At 36.8% G+C, this 27,389-nt stretch overlaps 1 protein-coding gene across 10 annotated transcripts in view; it reads right to left on the bottom strand.

Annotated features, from left to right (window-relative positions):
• The window catches only part of INPP4B (inositol polyphosphate-4-phosphatase type II B), a 309,539-nt gene that overhangs the window by 27,640 nt on the left and 254,510 nt on the right, over positions 1 to 27,389 (bottom strand). For all 10 annotated transcript variants that reach the window (XM_061441944.1, XM_061441955.1, XM_061441896.1 and 7 more), the window contains 7 exons: positions 21,160 to 21,332; positions 20,010 to 20,133; positions 18,855 to 18,972; positions 14,253 to 14,393; positions 10,894 to 10,991; positions 7,050 to 7,162; positions 2,815 to 2,969 (listed from right to left, as the gene is read on the bottom strand). In XM_061441944.1, coding sequence (XP_061297928.1) covers positions 2,815 to 2,969; positions 7,050 to 7,162; positions 10,894 to 10,991; positions 14,253 to 14,393; positions 18,855 to 18,972; positions 20,010 to 20,133; positions 21,160 to 21,332 — 922 coding nt within the window. The remainder of the gene's footprint in view (positions 1 to 2,814; positions 2,970 to 7,049; positions 7,163 to 10,893; positions 10,992 to 14,252; positions 14,394 to 18,854; positions 18,973 to 20,009; positions 20,134 to 21,159; positions 21,333 to 27,389) is intronic.

Raw genomic sequence — 27,389 nt, 5'->3', positions numbered from 1 at the left:
CTAAATGGCAAACAGAGCTTTTGTCTGTCTGCTCTTAAAACAAAATAGGTTCTTTTAAATGTGAAAATCATTCTAAAAGCTTCTACAGGTAGTCAATGAAAAGCATAGAAATGCACAGCATAATCTTTCAAATAACACTCTGCAATAGTAATCAAACAAAAAGAAAGGATCAAGCATCACAATGATTATTAAACAAGTCTGTTGACCTCATTCACACAAACCTCAAAACCACAGCTGCCAAACTTCCCTCAGGTAAAATACATGAGATGTAGCTGAAACACCGTCTGTCTTCCTGTGGAAATTATGGCTTTTTCCCCTCTCATCTCTTTTGCCTGACTGCTCTTTCCTTCCCAGTTTGCTTTCTCAAACTGCCTTTCTTTGCAACTGACCTTTCTCCATCTGCCTACAAGTCGCGAGCCCAGCTGGAGGGTCCATGCCACACTAGTGTGGCAGTCAGTGGTGGCAAGGGAGGGAAGCCTGTGTCATCCAGCACTGTTCCAGAAGCACCTCCAGCAACAGATGGGCAGTGGGGAGGGAGAAACAGTCCCTGCTGAATGTATGTAGCACCAAAGATACCAAAAAAAGCACCCAAAGGCAGCTCTTGGTGAGAGCACCATGGAGTTAAGCACTGTGTGTCCCCATTTGACATTGTTTTTCCTCTGTTCTGAATTTTTGGGCTTTCATTTGCCAGCTCATGAGAAAAAAATAGTTAGCCTTTTTTTTTTTTTCCAACCTCCACTTATGTGAACAATGTTACACAGATCAAAACTAGCCCAGGTAAAAGATCTATTTATTTCTTATCCTGATGGTGCAGGTTATTTTGTATGCCACTGCGACACTAATTGCAAGGCTCTTGCTTTAAATCCCAGACAATCTTACCACCCAGACAATCCTACCACCCTACAATTTCCCAAGCCAAAATTATTACCTTCCATCCGAACACAGCATCTAACATCAGTTTAAGGCTATTTCAAGTTAATTTATTGGATATTAGTAGGATAAAACTTTTCTCTGTTCAAAACTACAGCATATCATAGAAGTAACTTTTGTGATGGTGCTTCAACCTCATATATCCATCCACCCATTTATTTTTTGTTTTCTCCAGATTTTCTGGGCTTTTCACCATTCCTCTGCAACTCCAATTTACTGTTGCCTTCAAACAGAATTGACGTGTTAATCTTCTCAGCCTTCAGACCAGTTATACGATACAAAAGCACTCAAAGTCACTCATATTTTAGTCTACAAAAACCTACTACACTTTCATACTAACAAGTTTGTATGAATACAAGGTCTGTTTTTTTTTCTTTTTAAAATCATATTTGTATCTGTGAAACTTTTCCTATCTACTGCTCAATGCTATTCTAACATAATAATGGTTTTATGTAATTAGTTTGCCTGTATCTGGTAATTTACTGTAGCTTACACACTTTTGTATTTATTGGAGACATAAAAGGAAAAAAAACAACATTTGAAATGCCAACATAAATGAAATTTAACACAGAAAACTCAGAAATTGTTCATTAATGGTAAAATATGAGGTTATGAAAGACTGCACACAAGTCATTCACTCACTGAAATACTGCAGAGACAAAGGGATTTTTGCAAGGCATGTACAAAATTATATACCTCATTTTAATACAGGACACTGCATTAGCACCTTGCAAAACAAACCTGCACTGAAGCCACCTCAGTCCTCTGCTCAATTACTCTTTGTAAACATTACTTTGTTTCTTTAGAATATCTATCTTTGCCAAAAGACAAAAGGACCCTACCTGTGTAAACCTACAGTGCTAATGTAGACATTAAACACCTAATCTGACTATACTAAATATTAAGGTCAGGAATTACCAGTTACAGAATTTAAACATGATTATTTACATAGTAAGATCCAAATCCAACGTAGAACCAAGCTGTGTTTCACAGAAGTGCAAGCTATGACTCCTTGCTGGCTCACCAGAGTATTTTCTGTTAGTTTTGCAGTGACCTTTTTTATTTGCTAGAGACCTAAGTTGAATGTTATAGATACATTTTTTAAACTCTTACAGAAAACACACTGCAGTACTGATTAAAGCCAACGATGAAAGCTTCTTTAGAGAATACAGCATCTGGATTAATTTCATGATCAAAACTTGCTTGCTCAATTTCTTTTTTTTTTTATTCATCAGGGTCATTTAATCAGAAATCTTTACATCTTTTAATTACACACTGCTGATAGAATCAGCCTCAATTTCTGCATAGCTATAATTTAGAATTAAAAATTTTATTTTTTTAAAGCATAGTAAAGATTTTATCAGATATTAATGGCAACACCATCAGTCCAAACTAACTTTATTTTTAATAACATGAGGTAAGAAGAACTGCCATCTGTAAAAAATATTTATACTTCTTTCACAATATTTGTATAAGTTTTACAGAAATTTTGAATGAGTGCATAAACATCTTAAAAATGTATTTTAAAACAGAAATTAACTTTCATTTTTTAATTTATATTGTCATAAAAGGTTGTTAAGTCTTGTGAAAGCCTAAGAAATTGTTAAAATAACTGCTATTTACTTGGTCAAATGCTACAGTCAGTGGTGACACTTCCAAGGTTTCACTTATCTATCTTAGAAACTGTTAATTACTGCTAAAACACACAGTTGTGAAGCCCTTGCATGCAGAAGTGACTTACCAGCTGGCATGCTGCGGGTCAAGCTGTGCTAAATCAGGACGGGGGCCTATCACACATTTGCAACTGGCTTTAGACCCTTTTGTACCATACTTAGTTCCTGGCTCAGCCCAAAATGCAAGGAATATGCAAAAATCTCCACATACCTTCTCATACAGTCCAGCGCCCGAATAAAGAAGTCTTTGTGAAGCTGATGTTCATCCCTCAAGATGGAGCACTGCTCCAGCGTCACTGACATGGATGTCCGGTCTTTGGCACTTTTGCAACAGGTGAAACGGACTCCATTCATCTTACGGCAAATCTGAAACACATGCAGATGTCAAAAGATTGCTCTTTTCACACCTTGTGTTCTCTACGCACTACACAAACTGAAACTCCCACAGTTTGGCAATCACAGAATACAGAGAACTGAAGTATTTCTCAAGAAGAAAAAAGCTATAAAAGATAGTAATTCCAATGGCTACTGATGTGTGCCTTTGCAGTTAAATCTACTGTGGGGATTTTAATATTCTAAGGATTATGCTGGCCTGACACAGTGCCACAAAAGGTGAAAATGTGCTGAAAAAACCTGCAAACTTATCTTTTCACAGAACCATAGAATGGTTTGGGTTGGAAGAGACCTTAAAGCTCATCTAGTTTCAACCTCCTGCCATGAGCAGGGCCACCTTCCACTAGATCAGGTTGCTCAAAGCCCCTTCTAACCTGGCCTTGAACACTGTCAGGGATGGACCAGCCACAACAACATTTATAAATTTGCAGCATTAACACTCCACTAAAATAGAACCAAAAGATCATAGCTACTGCTCTATAGCCCATTTCCAATTTGTCCATATGACACATTTTAAAAGCAGATCTTCAAGGCTTTCACTAGGAGGACAAAAGTACAAATAACCTGCTCATTGAAGGAAAAAAGCCTTTCTTTATTTTAAAAGCACGCTGCACAGTCTTGTACTGCAATTGCAGTCAAGTCTCTCTCCTGCCCACCCCAACACCACCCCCTCAATGAAGCAAGAAATTGGTGGTGGATCCAAAAAAATTAAAATCAAAACCAAAATCTACTACTCTTAGTCCTAAGCATTTTAAGCAAGTCACTAAAATGTGTGGACTACAGCTTATGAAACCATAGCATCCAAAATTCTGAACTTGAAATATAAAGTATTTGTGTTAGCCTAGACTATAAAAGGAAAAGTTTCTTCAATTTTTTCCTCATTTTCTGTGAGAACCACCCTATTCAATTAGAGCTAAATTGTCTGAACACCCAATTAATGCTGAAAAGCAAAGAAGAACTTCAGCAAGTCTTACCTCAAGCTCATGGACATAGAGGACTAACATCTTACGAGGGTACGGATTCAGACACATCTGTATTTAAATATAGTCCTTGTTTTTAAGAGGTAAACTGTTCCACTCATGACCCAGAACAACTAAAGTTTAACACAGATGACTGCCATGGATTGTCTACTTTCAGTGTACATTTTGGCACAATTATAAGGAATAAGGGAAACATATTTCTGAGGATAATTTCACACCTTAAGAATCAATCTGTTGTTGTGCCAGCCCATTAGTTTATGCTTTGGGTTCAAACAATATTTAACTAGAAAAAGAAAATTTTGAAGGAAAGCTGGCGTGCCCAAGTGTGGGTTTGCCTTTCCCCTGGTATAATTTGGCCTAAGTAAAGGCAGTACTTTTATTTGCTTGCTCCTATCCTTGGGAAATCATAGCTGTAACAGTATCTAAAAAGGAAACATGAGAATAGGGCATGCAATAAATTACAGCAATTAGGCTTGATCCTAAGGAACTTCCCAGCTTGGCTATCAAGGGTTTACTTCAGATCCTGCAGGGTGAAACTTCATAATCTTGCTTCAGCCAATAAGCACTTCCTTATCTGTTAATTGCATTAGTCTCAAAAGTTGAATTTTTTTAGATGATACTGTGAAAGAAGTTAACTGTTTAATTGAGGAGATTAATTCTCCTTACACTGTTTCTTTTGAAGTCCATGATTAATTGTGACTATTTGAAGTGAATGAATCATAAGAAAAAAACAGGTAATTATTCCAGATGAGCCTCTCATGCAGAGAAGGGAGACTAAATCCCAAACGTGGGCTGGCAGCACATAAATTGCTGGCTAGAGAGAGTCAGTTTTGAACTGTGAAGCATTCTAGGCACAATACGCAAATTACTGTACGCACAAACTTGTTTTGCATTGAAGCACAGTACAAAAGTCTCAATCATTTTAAAGTGGATTAAATAGAAAACAATCTGTTCACTTAAACCAATTATAAAATCCTTAGATTTGGATTTAAGAAGAAGCATAGGTTAACCTGATGGGCTGGTCCACAAAATTCCTCACAATGACGCAGTTCACTAAGTAGCAGCAGTTAAACAAAGTAAATAATTAAAACTGGCAAACAGTGATCTGATTGCTCTAGAATATACTCTATTTGTTTCTCGTGATCTAAGACAAAAGATGAAGGGGCAGTTTTGGAGATCAGAATATAGCATTTAAGTCTTTATCCCATTATATTTAGAATAAGAAATATTTGTGATACCAATTTGCAAAAGCTGACTTTTAGAACACAGCTGTATTCTCAGGGTCCCATTACACAAGGGATTACATGCAGATGTGGATACTTATGCATGTCCATCTAGAATCTACTGAAATAACAAAGTGATATCCATACATACTTTCCAATAAATAAATGTAATATAGTGCAACAATGTGTAAATCAATGAGTCATTTCAGAAAGTTACAGTAAGGTAACATGAGGAGAAGCAGAATACAGCGAAGGAAAAATCTGAATCAGTTTGAATGTTCAAAGAATGCTTTTTACCCATGAAATTGTTTCCAGAGAATCCTGACTAGATAGTAGAAGACAATATTCTATAGCCAAAGATTAAGGAAATTTTCATATAACTCATTTTACATTACCCTGTACTGATTTATCTTATACTTCTTCAAAAAGCAATGTTTCATAGTAATTGCAGAACTTGTACTATTAGAAAGGCTTCTGATTTTACTCACAACAGATTTATACTGCAATAGCATGTGATAATATTTATGAACCACAAGGCAAAATGTTATTAGCAATATAAAAAATTACAGCAGTGTTATTAATACAAAGACATAGCTAATATTGTCTTGTTCCTCATGTTAATGAAGAAACATGGAAAACTTAATTAATATTTTTTATCAAATACTTGTTTCCCTTGAAGGGTATATGCATTTGAAAGTTCCCCCAAATGCATGGTCTTGCTTCAATTCTAGTAAATAAAGGTTGAGCCTCTACTTAGAGACACTAAGGGTGTCTATTCTTATTACATGGTTGAATTCCACATTCCTGAAAATCTTGAGCTCTTTATGAGTATCTAAGGTAATTTATTTGGTTGGGGTTTTTGTTTGTTTGTTTTTAACACAGAACTGGGAAACAAAAAGAAATTATGTAAATAAAGCAAAGTAAGTATCATTCGTTGTTTGATAAACATTTTTGTGTTCTGTGTCTGAACATCTGCCCTTTGCATATAAAGCTTATCAGTGCCCTTGGAGTGGCTGTCACAGTGACACTAGCTAAAAACCCCCATAAAATGTGATTGACAAGAAGTTGTGCTGATACAATTAAACACTTGTTTACAAAACATAAGTACTAAAAAGTTGAGTACAGCAGTATTTAACAAAAGGTAGAGCAAGTAATTATGTCCTCAGGAGTTATGGACACTAAACAATAAAAGGAAGGTATTTTGAATAACCAAATTTTATATTATCAAAGAATGGATATGATTTTAAAGAAACAAGAAAAAAAGTTAGATACTGTAGCTGAATTCTGTATTGTCTCTCCCATATGACGTGATACACTGATAGCTATGCATGATCATCCAAACAATTAATTCTGTCCATACTGGGGATGAAGGGATTCCTCTGCCTAAAACTGGACTCAGTTAAGCAAAAAAACATGCCCCAAACAATACATAAACCTCCTTTATCCTGTTATACAACTCACTGATATAAACGAAAATTTCTGCATCTGGAGCAAAACAATCCTGAGCAGCAGCACAGGCCATGGACTGCCTGGCTAAGAGAAGCTTTGCAGTAAAGGGGCTGGAGGAAGTAGGGGACAACAAAGTGACCAAGACCATCTCTCTTTGAATTCTAGCAGGTTCTACAAGTTAAGAAAGCAGGAAAATATAATATCTGTAATTTAACTGTAGGAAGAAGAGATACATGCATGAGTGGGATGAGAGCCCATCAGAATGGAAACGTTAGAGAGCCATTTCAGCCTATCTACTTTAATCAATGAGTTTCCCAATTACATCCTTAAAATGCATTGTGTTTACAGTGTCAGCAGGCATACGAAAATCATGTGAACACATATGAAACAAGAGGACTCACCGTCGCAGCCAGCCACATGATTTCTACATTCTTTCTCTTTTTGGCCTGGATATTTTGATGGAGATTTTCTAGCAATCCCTTTAAATCATTTTGTTCTTGAAAATGTGGTAGACCTGAAAAAAATGGTTGATGAGTAGAGAAATAATCAAGCATATAAAAATCTGCTTTGATGGGATGCATTTTTTAGGTCAAAGTATTTTGCTTTTGTTACATCTCATTTTTCTTAGAAAATGATGCTTTACTTCCTAATATAAGAAGAGGGTTAAACAACACTAAACACCACCACCACACCACACACATCCCCCCAGATTTAACAAAGGATATTTCTCAGTCTGAGGAACTTTGATTTTGAAATACAAAATAATTTCAGGTTTACTTAAAATCCAAAATTATACCTAATTGCCTTAGGTATGGCAGCTGAGCTGACATTTTATTATCATAGATGTCTCGTGGCAACTCAAGAATAAGCAATTTAATTTGCTCTTCTGTTTTGTGGGTTTGTTTTAATGTTACCTTTATCTTCATTAGTTTTGAAAATCAGCAGAAACAATCAAAATCTGCTTTTCAAATTTACTTCTTCAAGCCCCAAGCCTAAGATTTGCACTCAATTCAAAGAGTGAGGCAAGTACTAATGCAGGTCAAAATCAATTCTCCTAATGTGATCACAGCTGGAATGATCCCTCTTATCAACAGGCTTTTACCTTTTATCTGTAATGAATTCTGTAGTTTCCCCTATCCGTGATTCATAGTAAGAAGTAATTTAAATATACTCAAGAACTATTCTAAAAATGTCTAAGCTGCCTTACTCATACTGCTCTGCCAAAAAGAAAAAACTGCAGAAAAAGCACATTCAAACTAGTTTTGCAATAATCTTAATACGGATTGTTTCATCTTTGTATTACAATTCCTGATCAGACAATTAGATAATGCAGAGCATATAAAAATACGTTACAACCTGCTAGACTATTATATTTACCTTGCACCTGCTTCTTTCGAACACATAGCATACAACGAGTTCTCTAAAAAGATGCTTCCAGATTATGGGAATGCATAACTAGGTAAGTATTTTATTGTTTCATAGCAGTTTTCCCTTGGTTCACAGCGTAAAATGAGTCATCTCAGAGAGATGACTTCACCACAGGTAAAGCAAGATTCTCCTAATTTATAGTATCAGCAAACGAGCTGCATCTTGACTGGATGTGATTGATCACTTAAATTCTTTGTGTCATAAAGCAGCATTAAACCATCAAATCATTCTTATAGATTATAAGGGGGAAAAGCCTGGAAGTACGTAACAGACTCACAGACTTTGTGTTGAAAATGCACGTACCGCTACATGCATTATTATGCTATGGAATAAAATCTTTGTTTGCTGGATTTCTAAACCTTGCATGTATCCCTCCTCTCACACGGGACAATGATGAACTGATGTTGCTGTGGGTGTTGGGTATCAAACCAGCAACACTGAATATCACTCATGACATGAGTTTCTTCATGTTTTCAGCTGTTTGAGTTCTAAACTGTTCAATTAATCAGGTACTACTAAACAACAATCACACATTTTTTCTACCCTTACTATCATTAGCTACTCCATAAAAGCAGTACTATTTTGGTGCCTAAATCAGTGCTACATTTGGTTGGCATTTTTAGTAGGAATCTTTCTGGAAACACATTTTTATTTAGTTTTCAGAGTTTCCTATTAGATAATTAAAGAGATTAAGAAACAGGTGAGTGACACAGTGCATATTCATCTAAAAGAAGACAAATCAGTGTTCAGCATATAGTTACATGCAGCTGAAGACTTTTAGTAATTGGGAAGACAGAGAAAGCTAGAATATTATTTGCAATCAGAATTACAGAGATGAAAGAAAAAACAGTAAAGGTGGTAATACTTTCATGGGAGTGGAAAATTGAATTCATTGAAATGGAATATATGAATGAAGAGCAGGCAAGTGAGGCTGCCTAAGGGTGGTGGATGCATCAGCCTGGCCAACAGGCTGTGAGTCCCTAAATTCTGTCTGGCTTTACAAGAACTGTTTTTGTAACTAAGAGCTTTCTGAGCTGGGTGAGTCCTGAACTTATTTTGCAGCAAAGATTTGGCATTACAGGAACCTATCTGGAAAGGTGTGACAAAACCATCAAGGAGCCATCAATGCTGAATGACTCTCACTTCACCACAACACCAGGGCTGCTGCCAGCTTGCATGGAGGGTTAGCTTCTTAAGAACATGAGCACAGAGGTAAGGAGACAGGAAAGGAATTGAAGTCCTCCCGCAGCTGAATGATTTGGAGAGCTTGACTTTGTTTTTCCAGGGAGCTGGTTTAAAAGACATGTTTCTCCAAGCCAAGAGTGATTCCAAGTGAGTGTCCAAGACTGATTCCATGCAATGGCAGGGCGCTACTGGGTAAGGCAATGGAACCAGAAGGTGCTTTGTCTTTTGTAAAAATTCGGATGAAAAACAGACTCAGATCTTAGAGGCAGAGAAAAAGCAAGAAGGCAATAATAACCAGAAAAGACATGATGAATTAGATAAGCGTAGTTCTTAAAAGCCTGCACAGTCTGGAAGAAGTCCAGGAAGACTGTGTGGCTCACTAATAATCCTTCTGCAAGAAGACAGTACAAGGTTAGTTTCTGTTACTGAAAAGTGGCCAATCCTATCTGCATGCAAATTTTTGCTTTTATATAATCTGAACCATTTATGAGGTAGCCAATCTACCTTAGACCTAACCCCAGATGAGGTTAGTTTTTCAGGATACTTTCTTGGCAGGATTCCCTTAAATTAATTACTAACTCTTGTATGAGTTTCTCTGTAGAAATCCTAGAAATCCTAGAGCCAGGGGTGGATGATGGGCATACTGGCCACTGTTTAACAACAGAACTTTCATTTCTGTCACAGTTATTAACATCTGAAAATTACCCTGAGATAAAAGATAAGTATATACACATATACAGTGACACACTAGATATAACTCCCAGTACATACATGTAGTAGATAATTTGCAAAACTAACCAACACAAGGTATGCTGTATAAGAACAGAAGCTTTGCAAGGGATTTTAACAGGTAGTATTCACCATGAGAAGGCACATGCAAATCCTGTAGGATGACAGGCCTTTAGATTTAAAAGATTCATCCCCCCCTTTATAAAAAGGGAAGGAACAGAGACTGAAATCCAATCTATTTAAAACAAGGCCATAAAATTTGCATCATTTGGGAATACAGTTTAGGCATTTAGACCACTTTAATAGGATTAGATTGATACAAATGGTCTTTTCAGTGTTTGCTTTCAAGAATCAGAGTAACAGACTCGTAATATTTATGATACCAAATTTCTGTAAAATTGAAATATAGGGCCCATTCTAATGGAACCCTGTTATTCACATCAGTGACATTATGATGTGGCTCACTGCTTGCATTTGCATCTGCCAGTTTCTCAGTGGTTTGCCATACCTTAATACATTTGCAAAATACGAATGGAGGGAATGACTGAAACTGATGAAAATTCCCACCAAGTATTTCTGTACAAATATATTAGGTACAGACTGTCCTCTACTTGAAATATCAAAAGGCATATTATACTAAGATTCAAAAGAGCTGTTTGGGTCATCATTATGCTCTTTCACTCTCCCTGTAGTTTCTGCCGTGGTGTTGGGCAATCACTACTGACTTCAGCAGGGCTGTGTACAGGCCATGTTCAGAGTGTTAAACTGTATGGAACAAGTTATGGGACTGAGGCCTAAATCTAAAAGCTGCACACTAATACTGTGGTAACATTACTTTCTTAGAATCTTCTATCTATCAAACCTTTTCAAAGCCATTTGCACATTGCATTATTTTGTACTTACAATCAGGAGGCATTTTTTCTGTAAACAGCTTGTAATATTTTTTTAGAAGTTCTAAGTTTTCCTGGTTAATGTTTTCCTGCAAAGTGGTATCTCCAAACCTATAAAAAAGCACAATGAAACGATGGAAAAGAAAATCCCAAACAAATGACCAAAACTAAACCAAAGCTAAATTATCCTTCAGAATGATTTCTCTGCATGCAGAAATCATAGAACCATAGAACAGTTTGAGTTGGAAAAGACCTTAAAAATCATCCAGTTCCAACCCCCTGATACAGGCAAGGACACCGTCCACAGGACTTTATTTTTTTTATTCCCCTCCCTTCAAGCACTGAATGTAGTAGATTTTGTCAAACATGTAGTTGCTAATCTCTCATATGCTTTGTAACTAATATTTTAATACTTCAGAATGAGGTCATTACACATGGATAATTTTTCCAAAATCATATGGACAGAGTAATCCATTTACAGACAAACATTCAATAAAGCACATATTTTTTTTATCTTCACAAATCCTGCATAAATGCAAGGGCTCTTTGTGGGAATTTCAGATGGCACCACAGGTTGAGAACAACATCTCTTACATCTCTTACTGCTCTTGCTTAAGTGTATTCATTTCTACCAGAGCAGGACAATATTGAAGCCACACAAGATGGAAGATATTCAAGTGTCAGGTGGAAAACCTGAAGAAATATTTTCTGCTATGGTCTGAGAATATTTGCTATAAATAGTCAAACTGATTACTTCTCTGGGCCCTTTCTGACCTAACACTGCTGAGCTGTTGGTTATCTTGGTTTCTTGTATCTGAAGCCAATGACAGTACCATTTCCGTGTTGTTGAGCAGTGATTTCACCATTAAGCTTTACAGAGTTATGACCTGCAGGCTAGCTGGCTTCAGTTGTCTTCATTTAAGCTTACTGTGGCACACAGACCTCAGCAGTTGCTTGACAGTGCTGCAGCTGGCTCAGGAACATGTTCTGGGCTTTCTTGCAGCAGCAGAGTCTGCTGGGAACACATCCCCTAATCCTAGTTATTCTGCACTTCACAGAAAATCCAGACAACATCAGGATGCCATTATGCTTACCCATGAACTGACCATAGCTACATAGGCAAGTATCTTTATCTACAAGATCAAAATTCTTGCAACAGCCAAGTTGTAGAAAATACAGGCTAAAAAAGAAATATATAATATAAATCTCCTGGTAGCTCTGCTGCGAGAGATATGAGTATAAAGACAGGAATGTCCCTTGGGCAGTTAGGACTCATCTCTAGAACAGCCTTGAAATAAAGAAAAGGGAGACAGAGAAGGAAATGGTGGAGTACAGAAAGAGAGACGTGGAAAGGCAAACCTCTTCAGGACAGGTAAGTTTTCTCTACCAGGCGGAGAAAAGGGAACACAAATCAGAAGATACCAAATGTACTGTTACATCATGCAGAAGGAAATGAAACATTCAAACACGCTAAAGAGGGAAAAGACTACTTCCTCAGTAGCCATGGCTGCACTGTCACATAAGAATATTTCTTTTAAATCAGATACATTCTCAACTGTGCTGTACTGAAGAGATGTTTTCATCTAAATAAAGCAACATTTTCTAGAAATTTATCACAAAATTTTCTTTCTAGTCTCATGTTAATTTCCCCCACAAAAAATATTTTTTACCTAAAAGCATGTGCAGTGTTTCCAATCTCAAAGACAAAGGTGCAGCTTTAGGAGTTAAGCAGTATTTTGAATTAAGTCTAACGTTTACACCTGTAAGTGAATGCAGAAAAAACTGTTTCTGCATGGAATAATCCAACTTGACTTTTTTTTTTGAGAGAGAGATATATATTAGTATACATATATTTATTTATAGATCTACACATATTATTTTTTCATTCATGGCTTTCTTTGTCCATAATGTAAAATCCCCACTGTGAACAAGACTACCAGTCTTCCTATAACGCCACCTGCAAGCCAGACATCTTTTCACACCAACTCCTCTCTACAAGCCCCCATATATCCAGGCTGCTTCTAAATCTTGTCAAATATTTCTTCAGGGCATTTGTAATGTAATAGTCCTTCCTGCCTATCCCACCCATGTATGCTGTCATGAACTTGCTTCTTCGTTCCTGCATACTCCTCTGCTTTTGGAGAAACCTGTTGTGTCCCAGTCACAATTGTCATGACTGATTTTTTTGATGTTGTACCCTATCACCTTGGCCATGTCACTCCTCTCATAGCATCACTTTTCCCTTCTTAATGCCATCAAGTATAAGCCATTTTAATTTTCAAGAACGTTTCAAGTTCTCTAACCCACTACTTGACTTTTTCAACAGTAAAATGCCAGGTTTTACCAATTTATGATTCAGCCTATGTCTCTCATTTCAATTTTCTATCTAAATATTCTCATACATCACCACTCACAATTTAGAGAAGTTCCCCACAGATATCCACAAAGATACCTGATGGCATTCCTTAGAAGACTTCCTTAAAAGACAAAAGACTACTTTTACTCTGCTGTCTACATAGAACAGGACATGAAACTCCTGCTGTGTTTAACTTCTTGCTTACTGTCCAGTTAACTTCTTTTTTCGCTATTTCACTCTATTTCCCCAGCTACACTTGCTTTTGAGTTTGTAGTGAATGCAATCTAATGATAAATGTCTCTCTGATGCCCTGTTAATAAAACCAGTTAAGGAAGAAAAGAAAAAGTAGCTGTTCATTATTGACGTCTGCCTTGCAGTTTTAGGACTGCACAAACTTGATAATTAAACATCATGGACAGATAACCTTCTCTTGGAAAACTAACAGGCTGCTGAAACTTTGACTTTTATTGTGCTAATTAATTAGTTTCCAGCAATCTTTTCAGAGGATTAATATTAGCACATCAGAACTATAACATTAGCCTTAACGTTTCTACAAACATAAAACTAAGCATTCCCTATTACTAACTAACACTCCTCAGCCCTGGGAAAAAGCCCTAAAAAGTTGTGAAAAATGATCTCTTTCTAGCTTATGACTTGCCCAGCATCTTCAACCCCGCTTCTAAGATAATGAGAATTTTCAATTTTCAAACTCATATTTGAAACAAACTTCTACATCTGTGAAATAGAAATTAATTTAATATCTGTATCCAGAGGAAACTTGGCATTGGCCGTGTGAAACGCACCCCTGCATGTGGTCATATCTTCACTTGGACTTATCATTATTTTGCATGGCTTCATAGCTTGTGCTTATTTCCTTTAATACATTTTAAAATACACACCAAGCAAATGTGAGATGGTCCAGCAACAAGTAACAAAACGTTTATTTTTAGTCCTGGGAGATACCCTATACTAGCACAGCATACTTGGATAGAAAATGAAACATGGTTTTCTCTTACCTCTCTGCAAGTGTTTGCTGTTCATTGATTCCAACATTAAAGAGTACCGGATACATGCGAAGTAGCTTTCCTTCTTTAATCTCTTGTGGTAGCAACTCAAACATCTTTGCTGGAAGCTGGACCTCTATAACATAATGTTCACTAGGAAAATAAAAAGATGAATAAGGATGGGCGTATCAATTAGTTTGCTTGAAATTATAGCCTTCCTAAATTATAGAGAGCATGGAGACTTATAAATCAGTCCTTCCCTTTTCCCCTTAATTGTTTCGAAGCATAAAATGTGATGATTCAGTTTGCTGGCTTTAAGAGGATAACCGAGCTATATGGAAAAAAGGCAGGTAAATATAACCACACACTCCTGATAGTGACTTCTTTACTGAAGTGAAAATAGGACTAAGGATGAAAGCAGTAAAACATCTTCAGCTACGAAAACATAAGTGAGAACTCCTCAAATATTAAAATGCATCCTAGTGAGTTACCACAACTCCCTTTTGGAAGTCATGACTTGATCCTGTATCCACTCTAAATGCAATATGAGCAAAAACCTTTCAGAAAAGCTCAAAGCAAAATTCCCATTTTCTTCAGCAGCTGGATTTTCTCCCTGGGGACAGAAAGCACCACCAGTAACAAAACTGACTCTGTGAAGATAATAACTGAAGGCTCATTACACAAACATGAATCCTATTTTAGGAGAAGAGATGTAATATAGAACAGCTGTGGTTATATGTTTGTGTTTGGTCTGATTTTATGAAAAACATGTTATTTTGGCTGCCAGTCTAAACTCTTATTATATGGAACCCTCAAAGTTGAATTTGAGGACTAATGTCTGACCCCACAACAGAAACAACAGCATGCTGTTAACTTGAGGTTTATTAGGTTTCTTTCAATTATTAGAGCAATCAGTCTAATAAAAGAGGAACAGACTAGAAGCAAATCCATTTGTCTCCATGATCTGGCATTTTAATCATTCAAACATGGCCAACCGATAACGAAGACTGAGGCTTTCTCTCCGGCAGAGCACATCTGGTGTACCACCAAGAAGGAAGAGTATTACAGCAACAGAAGGGAAGGAAGATCTATATCCTACCTACAGAAACCAGGCCTAGAAAGTCACACAACTTCTGCATGTAAACTTCAGCTAGTAAAATTTTTTGCAGCTATTAAAAGAAATCTATCATGAAGTCACTTCAACCCTTATTTTAATCAATCACATGCTTGCTAAGAAATTAAAATACAGTCTGGATTTCCCATGTGTAGAATTTGGGAAAGAAGACTCAGAAAACCTTGAAGAAAAGAGACAGTTTCTGCACTAGGTCTGACAGGCTTGGCAAACTGGAGGGATGAGTGGCACTATCTCAGAGCAGGTGTTCGGATATGTATTTTAGCTTAGAGGAGTTCATGGTTGCATTTGAACCTCTATACTGTCCACATATCTGAGAGCAAAATATAATAGATCCAGTACAGACTTGTGACTGAATTGTAATTACATGCAACTAGGGCAACAGCATATGCCTTGGTTCTGCCTTGGTACAGGCTAGAACTAATGCGTAATCTCTGAGCAAATGCCAAATGCTCCCTACTGAGGGGGGTTATCAGTTTTCAATGGAGGATACATGCCTTAGAAGGGGGAAAAAAATAAGTGTGTGTGAAGAAACAGTTTCATTCCCCAGATAAGTCTATTTGGTTTGTGTTTTGTTTAATTAATTCACCTGTGTGAAAGAAATAGTGAGTTAGCAAGGATGACAGTAAAGAACTCAAATGACCTTTGTATAAAAGCATTCATTCACAGGCTGCATGAGAGCTCTCCTAGTTGCTGTCAGGTACTGCCAGGAGATTTTTCTGTGATGGAGTGCTTTCATGAGGTTGAGAAGAAATGTTGGTTTAGTCTAATTCGAAGAGCATACACTGATGAACCAAAATGCCACCAAATCCTTGCACTGCTACATTTCACACCCCCAAATCACTACAAAACTTTCGGTGTGTGAAAGAACATTAGGAAATGCTGTCCTTTAGGCATGATAAATTAACATTGGTGTCATTTGAGAGCCTCCCCTTGCCCCCTCCCTTATTTTTTTCTTCCTTTCTTTTGAAACATTTTTAGAAGTCTCACAGATAATCCGTGGTAACTCTGAAAAAAACCCCAACGAACTCTAATTGCACAATGAAAACAACTCATTTCTGATCATGTAAGTAAAAGGCTCCCAAGCTTTCACATTGCTGCCCAGAAATGGTACTGAAGTCAGGTGGGCAAAAAAGAAAAAAATAATTCAAAGTACTGAAATCTGGAAGACTTGCTTGATCTTAATTTACTGAAGATTTTACAGGTCCTGTGCTTCTATTTAAACATTAAACACTAATACAGCCGTAAATTTTATTGCCATGTCATGTCTGTCTTTTTGTGGCTAGAATTAGTGCAGAGATACCATCTTTTTTCAGCATGAGATGAGTAAGGTAACTACCACTTTTTCCAATAGGAAGGAAATATCAGTACATAATTTTTAACATTCAATGATCTCTCAGGGCAACCAGGTGTAGAAATCCAGCATGTTTAAGAGAGTAAATAATAAATCATATCTTTCTGAAAAAATTATATAAATTTTGGCATTATACACTGTTTAAGAATATCCCTTTCTTTGATTTTATTTGCCTTATTCTCTAATATTTGCTATCATTCCATATCAAGGCATTTATATACACCTTTGCTTTGCAACAAAAAAAACAATGCACACATGGTCAGTCACTGCATCTCAGCTGGGAAGTGTTTACCTACCTCTTCTTTTATCTGAGTGATGACTTTTTAGATCATTCCAATGTGGCTGTGAAAGTGCTAGTCTGATAGCGGGCCTCATTGAAAACATGGTATCAAATCCTGCAGTGCCTCAAAGTTCAGATGTACAAATACTTTTATAAAATTCTTCTATAGAATGTAAGTATAACAAAATACTACAATCTAATGCTTATAATAATAAAAGAACGTGAGCACCTGAACTAAACTTCACTTTTCCTGGATGGCCAGGGTCAGCACACTGATAGTCAATGCCACCACTCTTTGGATTGATTTGTTTGTGTACATGGAATCTCAGTCTTAAGCGCTTCCCCAGAAAAACAATTGCAAGTGAATACTCTGACTCTGCAAGATAAGAATTTGAATTAATCTTCTGTCTTGCATTTCTAGAGTCTTTCGGCCTCATTTTATTGAGCCACACCATGTAAACAAGCCAAATGATCCTACACACTAATTAGAAATAACTTAGTTTTCCACTGTCTTCTCTTTTTATGCTTGACTTCCAATGCTGTGTGATAGGAGCTGTCTCACCACAGCTCTAACAAGAATGAGGCTCCTACGCATAAGCTTTTAAGATTTTAATTTTTTTTTTCCCTGATACCGATTCCATCCAGTGAACACCTGCCAGTAAGTACAGTACAGCAATCACAGGCAGTAACTCTTCTTCCTAAAGACTGACTACTCCATCAACCCAGAATGCCTCAGGCAGCTCAAAACTCAAGTCTCTTTTCAAGCCAGGACCTCCTAGCGTGACAGTTCAGTGTACTGCAGTAATGGCAGCAAGCCAGTAAATGTAGCTGCTGGATTTTTCAAGCTTTTTGACTGCTGTAATCTGCAAAGGATGTATGTCTTCTGTTTTACGTACACATCATAATTATTCTTAATTATTCCCGATGCATTGCCTATCATACTCCGGCCATCCTGCTATTTATTTCAATCCTTTCTCAGCAGGCCCATAGAATAAGAGTGAATTATCCCAGATAATTAAGTAAATCAGTGGTGAAAAGCCTCTTCAGAAGAAACACATCTTTTCTAAAAGTTCTTGCTTTTAGCTGAATTTAATTTACGATCATCTTAAGAATAATGATACTACTAAGGAAGTGATTTCTGCAAAACTAAAAACATTTGGAGCTTCAGACTAGAATAATACCAAAGATAAAACCCCAATTCCTCCTGTGTAACAACCTATTAACCCTCTCATAGCCATAATTCATGAAGTTTATGTCCTGATATTCAGCAGTGCTTATGCGAGATGCGTAATGTACCAGTGGCTTTGCCCAGGATTTTTGAGGTTGCGTATGTCCTGTGTGGTCTTCAGCAACTAAGATAGGCTTCATTTTTCAGAAGTTACCACTAGGTTTTGGTGCCTGAGTTTTTCAGTTTTTGTCTTAAGATCATGAAGGCCTAACTCTTAGAAATGTAATTTCATTTGTCACAATGAAATACAAGTTCTGGAAACCTCAAACCCAACGTTTCTTCAGTTAGAGGCCACTTTTGTAAATACTGACCTTGTCACCTCTCTTTGAATCAGTATGAAAAACACAACAGACACTCTGCATGACCCAGACACTGTTTTGATTAATTTGTTTTAATAATTGGAACTTTTAGCTTTTCATCAGGAAAGTAACCCAGAACCCATTTTAATGCTAGCTTTGCAAATCACTACTACCTCATTATATCCCCACTCACCTCATGAAAAGTAAAACTACTGCACTTTCCATGTAATAGAATTCAGCAACAAGAAAAACACTATCTGGGCTTTTCATGTGCTACAGATTAAAATACATGCCATGGGCTCCAGGAAACAAAGTTCTTACCGCCTTCCAGTTATGATAGGCAAAAAATCTTCTGATTTGGCTTCGATGACTTTAAACATTACTTTCTGCAAATCTGAAATTCCCACAGCCATGTCTTCCAGCATCCCTGCTTCTTCACCTATATGGAAAGATTACAGAGGCTCTTAACAGAGTAGATATATCAGTCACTGAATAGGTTATAGTAAAGCAATACAGGGATTATATGTTCCAGTCTGTGCTTCTAAAAAATCACAGTCCTAGATCTACATTAAAGTAATCTACATAAAAGCAAACTGATTTTTAGAACTGCTGACAATTCTCTGTGGCCTAAATGATAACTATGAGTATTAAGTACCACTGAAAATCAGGCTGCTCTGTATGTGCATACAATAACCTCAAAAAAAGCCTCTTTTGTCTATTCTGAAAGTGTTTTTAAAGACCATCCTACTGATGGAGGACAAAGGTTTTGAGAATAACAAGCATCATGCAAAAGGGAGCCTGATAGCAATCTCCAAGTGAGGATCTGCAGTTGCCTGTGCATTAAAGAGCTGCACAAATGCTAAATCCCTACTTCGGTCAAAATCTCTAATTTGGGGAAGGATCCAATACATCCAGCATTTTAAAACATAAGGTAGTTTCTCCCTCCAAACGTTCTTTTTAATAAGTATCAAATGATGACATCTATAACAAGCTAGGAATTAAAGAGCTTTCAAGCTATCTTCACATCAACAATACTGGTGTGTTCAGGGCAGAGGCTAATAAGAGTCAGTAACTGTTTAAGTCTGCTGTTTGGATTAGCTTTATAAACCTGCTTAGGTCAAATGCCTATACAAATGGAGACAGGTTTTATTAAAGCCAAAAGTTCCACTAGCTGTACAGAGGAAGAAGTCTCCTGTATTTAAGATGATGTTTTTCAGCACTCTGCATGGAATAATTAGTAGCTAGTGTTCTCAGAGGAATTGAGAATAAAATGAATGAGTAATTTTTGATGCAGAATTGACAGCACAGTATCAATGACTTCAACCATGCTATTATATGGAAGCCTACTGTCTCCTAAGGATAGTACTTGTTGATTCGTAAGCCAAATTACTGGAAGCAGAACAGAGGTTAAAATAAGAACCTCCTGGGTAAACTGGTCTGAATACATAAGAAACTTTGTCCAAGAACAATACTTACTATATGTACTAAGGAGTCCTTCATATTGCACAAGCAATCCAACAGTATGAAGCTGCTGTAAAAATCCTTGATCATGCAAACCTGTGTGCAGTTTGATTATAAACCCACAGACCAATCCAGCGAGCTATAAAGACAGTGAAACCATATGAAATCAACAGATGTACTGTTATAGCACAGTTGAAATGAGGCTTGCTATCATTATGAGCAAAAGAAATAATATTTAGATATTTGAGGAAAACAGCATAGATATTTCTGTTCAGTGACTACATACATAATTTCATATTAATATATTATTGAGGCATTTTTTGGTGTAAAAAGCAGTGAAATACTCCCTTATTTTACATTAGATAAGCTTCATTTATTTGTGGGGTTATGTGCTATTTACACTGACAGAAGCAAGACCAGAATGTCCACTGGCAGGCTGTAAACACGTAAGATTGTGAATTATGATGGATTTGAAAGCAGTTAGACACCTAATGCAACTGAATCTCCTTGGCAGTTGCCCTCTAACTCTTTAATTATGTTGGGAAAAACATATAACTTAAGGGAGAAATTAGATGAATCATTCAGAGAAAAATCTGTCTGGAAAATAAGATCTACAGAAGATCAAAAGCACTTCAGTTATTAAAAGAAGACAAGTCTGAGAAGAAACATACTAATAGTCTTCAAACACATAAAATACTGCTACAATCTGATAACAGATAACCTGTTCTTCATTTCCAAGGTAACCGAGGTAAAAAAATACCTAACTTGAACAGCAGCAAGCTAGGTATTATATTCCAGGCTATATAATATTCCTGGCTAGACACGAGAACTTGACCTACAGGTGAGGATACTGGCATATAATCTAGGAAAACTAAAAATAACTTTATGGATCCTTCTTTGTGAAAAAAAGAGGACTAGGTAACCTTTTCCGGTCCATTGCAGACCTTCTTAACTCAGTGATACAGTTACTATGGATTTCCATCTACTATTATTTTCCCTATCACATTATAACATAATTAAGTGGATGTAATGGCAAATATAGGAAAAAAAGTTGTGTTAAACTGAGAAGAGGAAAAAAAAAACCAACAGAAAATCACAAACACTGGCATGAATAAAATGCTTAATTATAGCAACAGTAGGAGATAAGTGACACAAAACAACCTACTGCTTGACTAAAGACAATGTCTCTTCTTAGGGTCAGCATCAAACACTGTGGCAAACCACAGGCAAGTTCCTGGAGCAGAACAAATGCCATTGATTGCTTTGCCCTGGTCACCACTTCTCCCATGCAGTCCTTCAGTGTAATCACCAGGGGATATAGCTGCTCATACCAGTCACCTAGAACAAGATAAAATATTTGTTCCAAAACAGAAAACTTGCGATTACAATGCTTTTCAGAATGAAAAGAGGGCTGCAGTGGCTGCATAGATTGTCCTACATTTTACAACTCTGCAACTCTATCCTAACTGCTGCAGTACAGCAAAGAACATCAGAGGTGTTGGAGGTAGAAATCCAGCATACCACCAAGACTGAGGCTAAATCCTTTGCCTGAATCCAACTATATCCTGAAACAATGACTTTTTAACAGACCTAACCTCTCTGTAAAACTTGCATTAAAGTGTCATAAACAGAGCATACAGGGATACACATGAAAACACATTTAGCACAAGATGAATACTGTGGAGATGAAGATTTCCTATTGTTTCCAGCACTAACAGCTTGTTATCTAAACAAACAGAGTACCACCAAAAAACAGACGGAAGAGACTATAATTAAGAAAAAGTGAGTGCCAGAAAGCAAAACAAGAATAAACAGGTATCTGGAAGGGTATTATCTGTTTGATATATAGGCTGGAAAAAATGTTAACGTTCAGGTCACATTCTTTTTCTTTTTAGCCTCTCTTTAGATTGTTCTCTTTAAATATCTAGATATACTGAACTCTTTTTTTTTTTTTAGGTACTTCAAGTGGAGAGATTTAGGACTTCTGTCATACGTTTTGCTCTATTAAAATACATGCTAGAAATATCAGGAAACATAAGCCAGTGAAAATGCTTGAAAAACAGGACTCCTTAATATATTACAAATGAAATGAAGTGATGTCTAGGAACGGAGGAAAATCGAAACAGCTTACTCTAACTTGCCTAATTCCCAAGCTGTTCCTGAATTTTCCAGGACTTAATAAAACCATACCTGCATGGTAGTTGCACATAGGTTTGCCTACCTCTCCAAGCTGATCAAATGACAATAAAAAAACCACCCTCCTTGAGAATCTGCATCTCAGTTTCATTGTTACAGTTCAAAATAAAAGAGAAAACAACACTGCAGAAGAATCTATATAAAAATAGGGAGTGTAACTGACAACACAGTCCATCGCTTACTCATATTTTCTGTAGATTAGTGTAATTAAGAGTCAATGATAATTAAAATCTGTTCCATTTAAATTGTAATTAGATGGAAGACAACAGTACATTGTTTCAGGTAACATTCTGAGTCAGGCCAATGAAATACTCATTAGTTCTGGAGAAGTTCTTTAGGCAGGAAGACATAGCTGCCTGTTGCAAAGTCAATTTGGCTATGCTCCAGAAAAGTAGCTAAATTAATACAACTGTAGCCAAGAAGACTGGATAGAACTTTGAAAGCCAGGAGAAACTGAAAAAAAAAGAAAAGAAAAAGTGCAGGAATGAGGAAATAGGAACAAGGACAGAGCAGTCACAGAGAACAACTTGAGTTCCTCTGCAAATAATGTTTTTGTGATCAGGCAACATGCATTCTAACACAGTCATACATATTTAATTGTGAGTAATACAGACTGAAGAACCACTCGCAGTTATGAATTTAGAGCCATCATGAACAAAATAGAACATAAGCCATCCCCTATTTCATGCTCCAGCAAAAAGAGGTGATCTTATACATGCCACTGACTAAGACAGCACTTACACGCCATGTGCCAAGATCTGGTGTACACATTTTAAGGAGACTGCTGAAAAAAACCCAAGAGCTTGCAAGACTTAGAGTAGTTTAATCTCTTTAAAGCCTATCAAAAAGGCTGAGCAGCAACTTGATGTCCCCTCTTCATGAGGAGAAAATAACAAGTACTAACAAGGGAACAAAAGTGAAAGAACAACCAAAGGCCAGAGGCTACTGTGAGACACAGTCAATTTTAGAAATAAGGTAAACAAGAAGGTGTGACATACTGAAAGTCAGACTAGACAGACCAGACAATTTAAACTCTCCTTTTGAGTCTTAAATTATAGCAATTTATTAAATTAATCAATAAATAAATTCCAAGGAAAGCAACTGCAGCAGAACAAGATCAAAAGATGAAACGCCTACTGAACCTGTCAACAGGGCTGTATGTGACTAAAATAGAATTTCTTTTCTGCTTCCAACTTGAGCAAATAATGAAAAAGATCATACCTGGCCACTTTAAAGCAGATCTCAAGGTACTGATAAGTAGACATGTTCTATTTTCATGGGAAAGCAGAGCTGGATACAGACATAGCCAAGGACCTCGCAAGTACACTGACAGCCAGGGCAAGAGAGAAAAAGCTGAATTTCTTGAACTAGCCACACTTTGTGAACCTGCTATTACAATTTCAGATTATGTGGGCAGGGCTAAAAACCTTTACTGACACTCTTGTTCATAAAAGAGGGGGTCACATACTGGTCACATAATACTTAGATCTGACTCTACTGAGCTCCCAAACTTAACCAGTCAATCCGCAGTGTATTTCTGCTTCTTTATGAACATAACTTTGTACTTGCCCTTACTGAGCTGTTATCCTAGTATTTCAGTGCTCCATTTCATCAAGATCCATTCTAATCCTGCTCCCATGGTGCTTAAAGCCTCTCCCAGCCTTAAGCATCTGCAAATTTTATAAGCATCATTCATATTTCATAAGCTAAGTCAGTAATGAAAATACTGAATAACACCAGACCCAGAACAAATGTAAGTGGATTCTACCTCATATAGCCCTCCAGATTGGCAGTAAACAACTGATAACCACCTTCTATTATTATTTTCCAAATTATTTTGCACATACCTTTTAGTACCTTCAAGATCATTTTCTCACAAGGCTGTTTTTGGGGAAATTATGTGTCTGGAATACTAACTTACTAGAGTAATTTTTGTCAGTAACAGTTGTATTAACAAGGAATCCAAAGATCTGAAATTCTCAAGGCCATTTTTTTATTGAAGGGCATTCATGCTATATATATTAAAAATAAATCCTATTGAGTACTTAAAGTCGCAAAGAATGCAGAGCTTTACTTATACATATATTTTGTTTTGTAGAAAACAATAAAAAACTGAAAATTTGTTGGAAATATTACCCTAATGACTGAGGAAAGAGAAATTATTTTATTATAGAATATAAATAGTATTGTACTTGCCAAAAGGAAAGAAGACAAAACGAAAGCCTCTTGTGATTAAGTTATCCATAGCTACCATCCTACTCCTTCCTCACACTGAAAATCCCTGCTCAAAATTAGTAAGGATGTCCAATCCCCAGAAGGTGGAGCTAGTTAGTAAATCTAAGAGAGGGATTGCACTGTTTCTTGAAAACAGAAAATTTATGCACGGACTAGTATATTCCCATGTCTATCCATTAATTTGAAAGCAAGTTTTGTGTGTTAAGTTCAAAATACGAGATATATCTTATGCTGAGACCAGGATCTTAGAAAGGACAACTCTAAAGAGAAATCTATACAGCTGCTCAATCTTCGGTCTGTTAAAAATCACCATATGTCACTTGTTATGCAGAATATCCTGTTGGAAATACTTCAGCAAGAATATAAATCAGGGTCATTCATTAATAATGCACAGAGCTCAAAATATTAATCAGAAGCACTTGCTTAATAGCAAGTACAACAGCTTTTAAGTTGCTCCTTGAAACTGAGAAGCACGGTGAAACTGAAGTTACTGAAACGTAAAAAAACCCTGTATTTTTTTGAAGCTTACAAGAAGACTCAGTAGAATTCAGAAAATAAAACTGTCTTGTATGCAAGGCATCAATATGGAAAATGAATAAAAATAATAAAAAGCTATTATTTGTAAAGGGAGCTTTAAATCCCTGGTCTAAAATCAGGCTTAGACCTAACTTGCCACAACATCGTTGACATGTGAGGATACTGTTTGGGTAAAAGCTACTGCTTACACATCTGAATTTGGGGAGAGATGCAAGATGCCCTACTACTCCTGCTTCATGAGAAAACTGGCAGTCAGCTCAGAATCAACTGTTGCTGTAAAGAAGGTACAGAGGGCCAGCCATGGCTCAGGACCTCTGCTACAGCACAGAATAATGATAGCTTTTCAGAATCACTTTTGTGTTCAACACATTCAAGAACTCACATATTGACACTTCAGGTGACAAATCACAAGGTTTCTGTCCTTGATACCATGGAAAATCTTTTGAAGAAGACTGAAGAGTAAGCATCTCAAAAAAGACATTAGGAACAAGAACAGAAGCAATAAGGAGACTACAGGATAACTGTCAGGTTGCTAAAATGACAAAGGCAGCATGTTAGTGGTGGACTTGGTAGTCCTGAGGTAACAGTTGGACTTTATGAACTTAAAGGTCTCTTCCAAGCTTGCTGATTCTATGTACTGTTTGGAATATCCAACGATGAGTCAAAGCCCATTGATGAAGCAAGGAAACTCAATTCAAAAATTGTTCTAGTCAGCCACTGGAAAGGAAACTAAGGACATAAAAGCCAAACACATTAAAATGGAAAATGGAAGAATGAAATTAAAAGAAGTGGTATCACCACTATGCAGTTAGTGTATGATTAAAACATATGAATATGTGCAGCAAAGCACCAGTAATACTCCACTTTCATTGCTAACAGAGGGCTTTGGAAGGTCAGTTTATGACAGGATTTGCCCTTTTGTTGCCAGAAAACACCCATCAGTCCCATGTTCTCTTAATCAGCATGCCTGTACAGGCAAATGACCTGTTTAGCACCCAGCTAGTCATTTCCATGTGCTAATATTCAAGTTGCAATATGTCAAACTGCATGTTACATTTGATAGAGTTTGGCAGAAAAGCAAGCTTCTGCTCTGTTCAAAGTCAGACCCATTGAAGTGCTTATTAAAATGTGCTGGTAATAAAACAGGAAAAGCTCCGAGGCTTTGGAATTTGACTTCTATCTCCTTCTGCCCTGGCAACAGAGTAAAAAGCCAATTCTGCCACTGCTGTCTGCACCACTTAAAAATCAGTGGAAATCTTTGAAGGATTCAAGTCACCTCAAAATATAAGTGGTATGAAGTTAAAAACTGAATACAGAATTAAAAGCAAAAGAAAGCATAACAGAGGGCCGTACAGACATATGGTAATGAATGCAACAGCAGCTACCCACAACTTTTCACTGTAGCTAACCACTTACCCCCCCTTACTACCTGGATATACAAATAATCCATGATAGGATTGAAATAATAGAGCTCAAAGGATGTAATTGAGTTGTCTCAACATCACAGATCGAACATTAGGCAAAATCTGCCCTATGGAAAAAGGCAAACAAAACAACCAACACAAAACAGCAGTAAACCCCTCAAAGTAGGCAATGTAAACATCATGGTACTATTAATCCACAGTATGAATTTACTCACCTAGGACAGGAACATCCTTCTGACTTTTTTATTTTCTTTCTTGAGAGGCTTAAAAACTGACTTAGTAGAGCTCAAGTATTAAACTTGGCAGCATAGAAAGGTCAGCTTCCTACCCCATATTGCCACTCTGCTCTTGGAGCTCAGTTTAACTTTAGTATGAGAGCTAAGCTCTTTGAAGAAAGAATGAGGTTTTATGCTCATAATTCTGTGGCATTTCTCAAAGGAATACCAAAAATTTGCAAAAGCCTGCATAAGTCTTCCTGGTGTTTCTGCAGTTAATGTAATAGCAGTTGCTTTGCACAGTTTGGGTGTCCAGAAGAACAATCTTGAAATCTTGGGTATTTATTATTCCATTGCAATCATCTGAGACTTTCTATACTGTCACATGGATTAATAGTGAAAATGGAAACCATCTAATGTTACATATACAAGTGTGTCCGCAGCTTCAGTCACAAGGAAAACAGAAAAAAGCAGCAATGACAATAACAGACATTAAGCTAAGGAAATCTAAAATACTCAAAACATAGGAGTAATGGATAAAACTCACTCTAGAAGTGTTGTGCACCTATTTAAAAATTAGTTTGTTGATTCAGTTAAATAGTATTCCTTTCCCTTTACACATTTTTAAGCTTCCTTTATTAGCCAAATTACTTGGAGAAAGCACTGGAATTATATGCTGGGCTACATATAGCCCAGGTAAGTACTCTATCAAAAAGAGCAGGATGATACAAAAGTGTGGGGGAAAAGAAAAAAATGTGCAGAAATAGAGCTGAAGTAAAGGCAAGCCT

Source organism: Pezoporus flaviventris, unplaced genomic scaffold, assembly GCF_033815535.1.
Source record: "Pezoporus flaviventris isolate CSIRO_AGI_PZ_B2104156 unplaced genomic scaffold, CSIRO_AGI_Pfla_v1 ptg000002l, whole genome shotgun sequence".
NCBI classification, from domain to species: domain Eukaryota; kingdom Metazoa; phylum Chordata; class Aves; order Psittaciformes; family Psittacidae; genus Pezoporus; species Pezoporus flaviventris.
The sequence above is the reverse complement of the archived record's forward strand: the minus strand, read 5'-3'. Positions and strand labels throughout refer to the sequence as shown.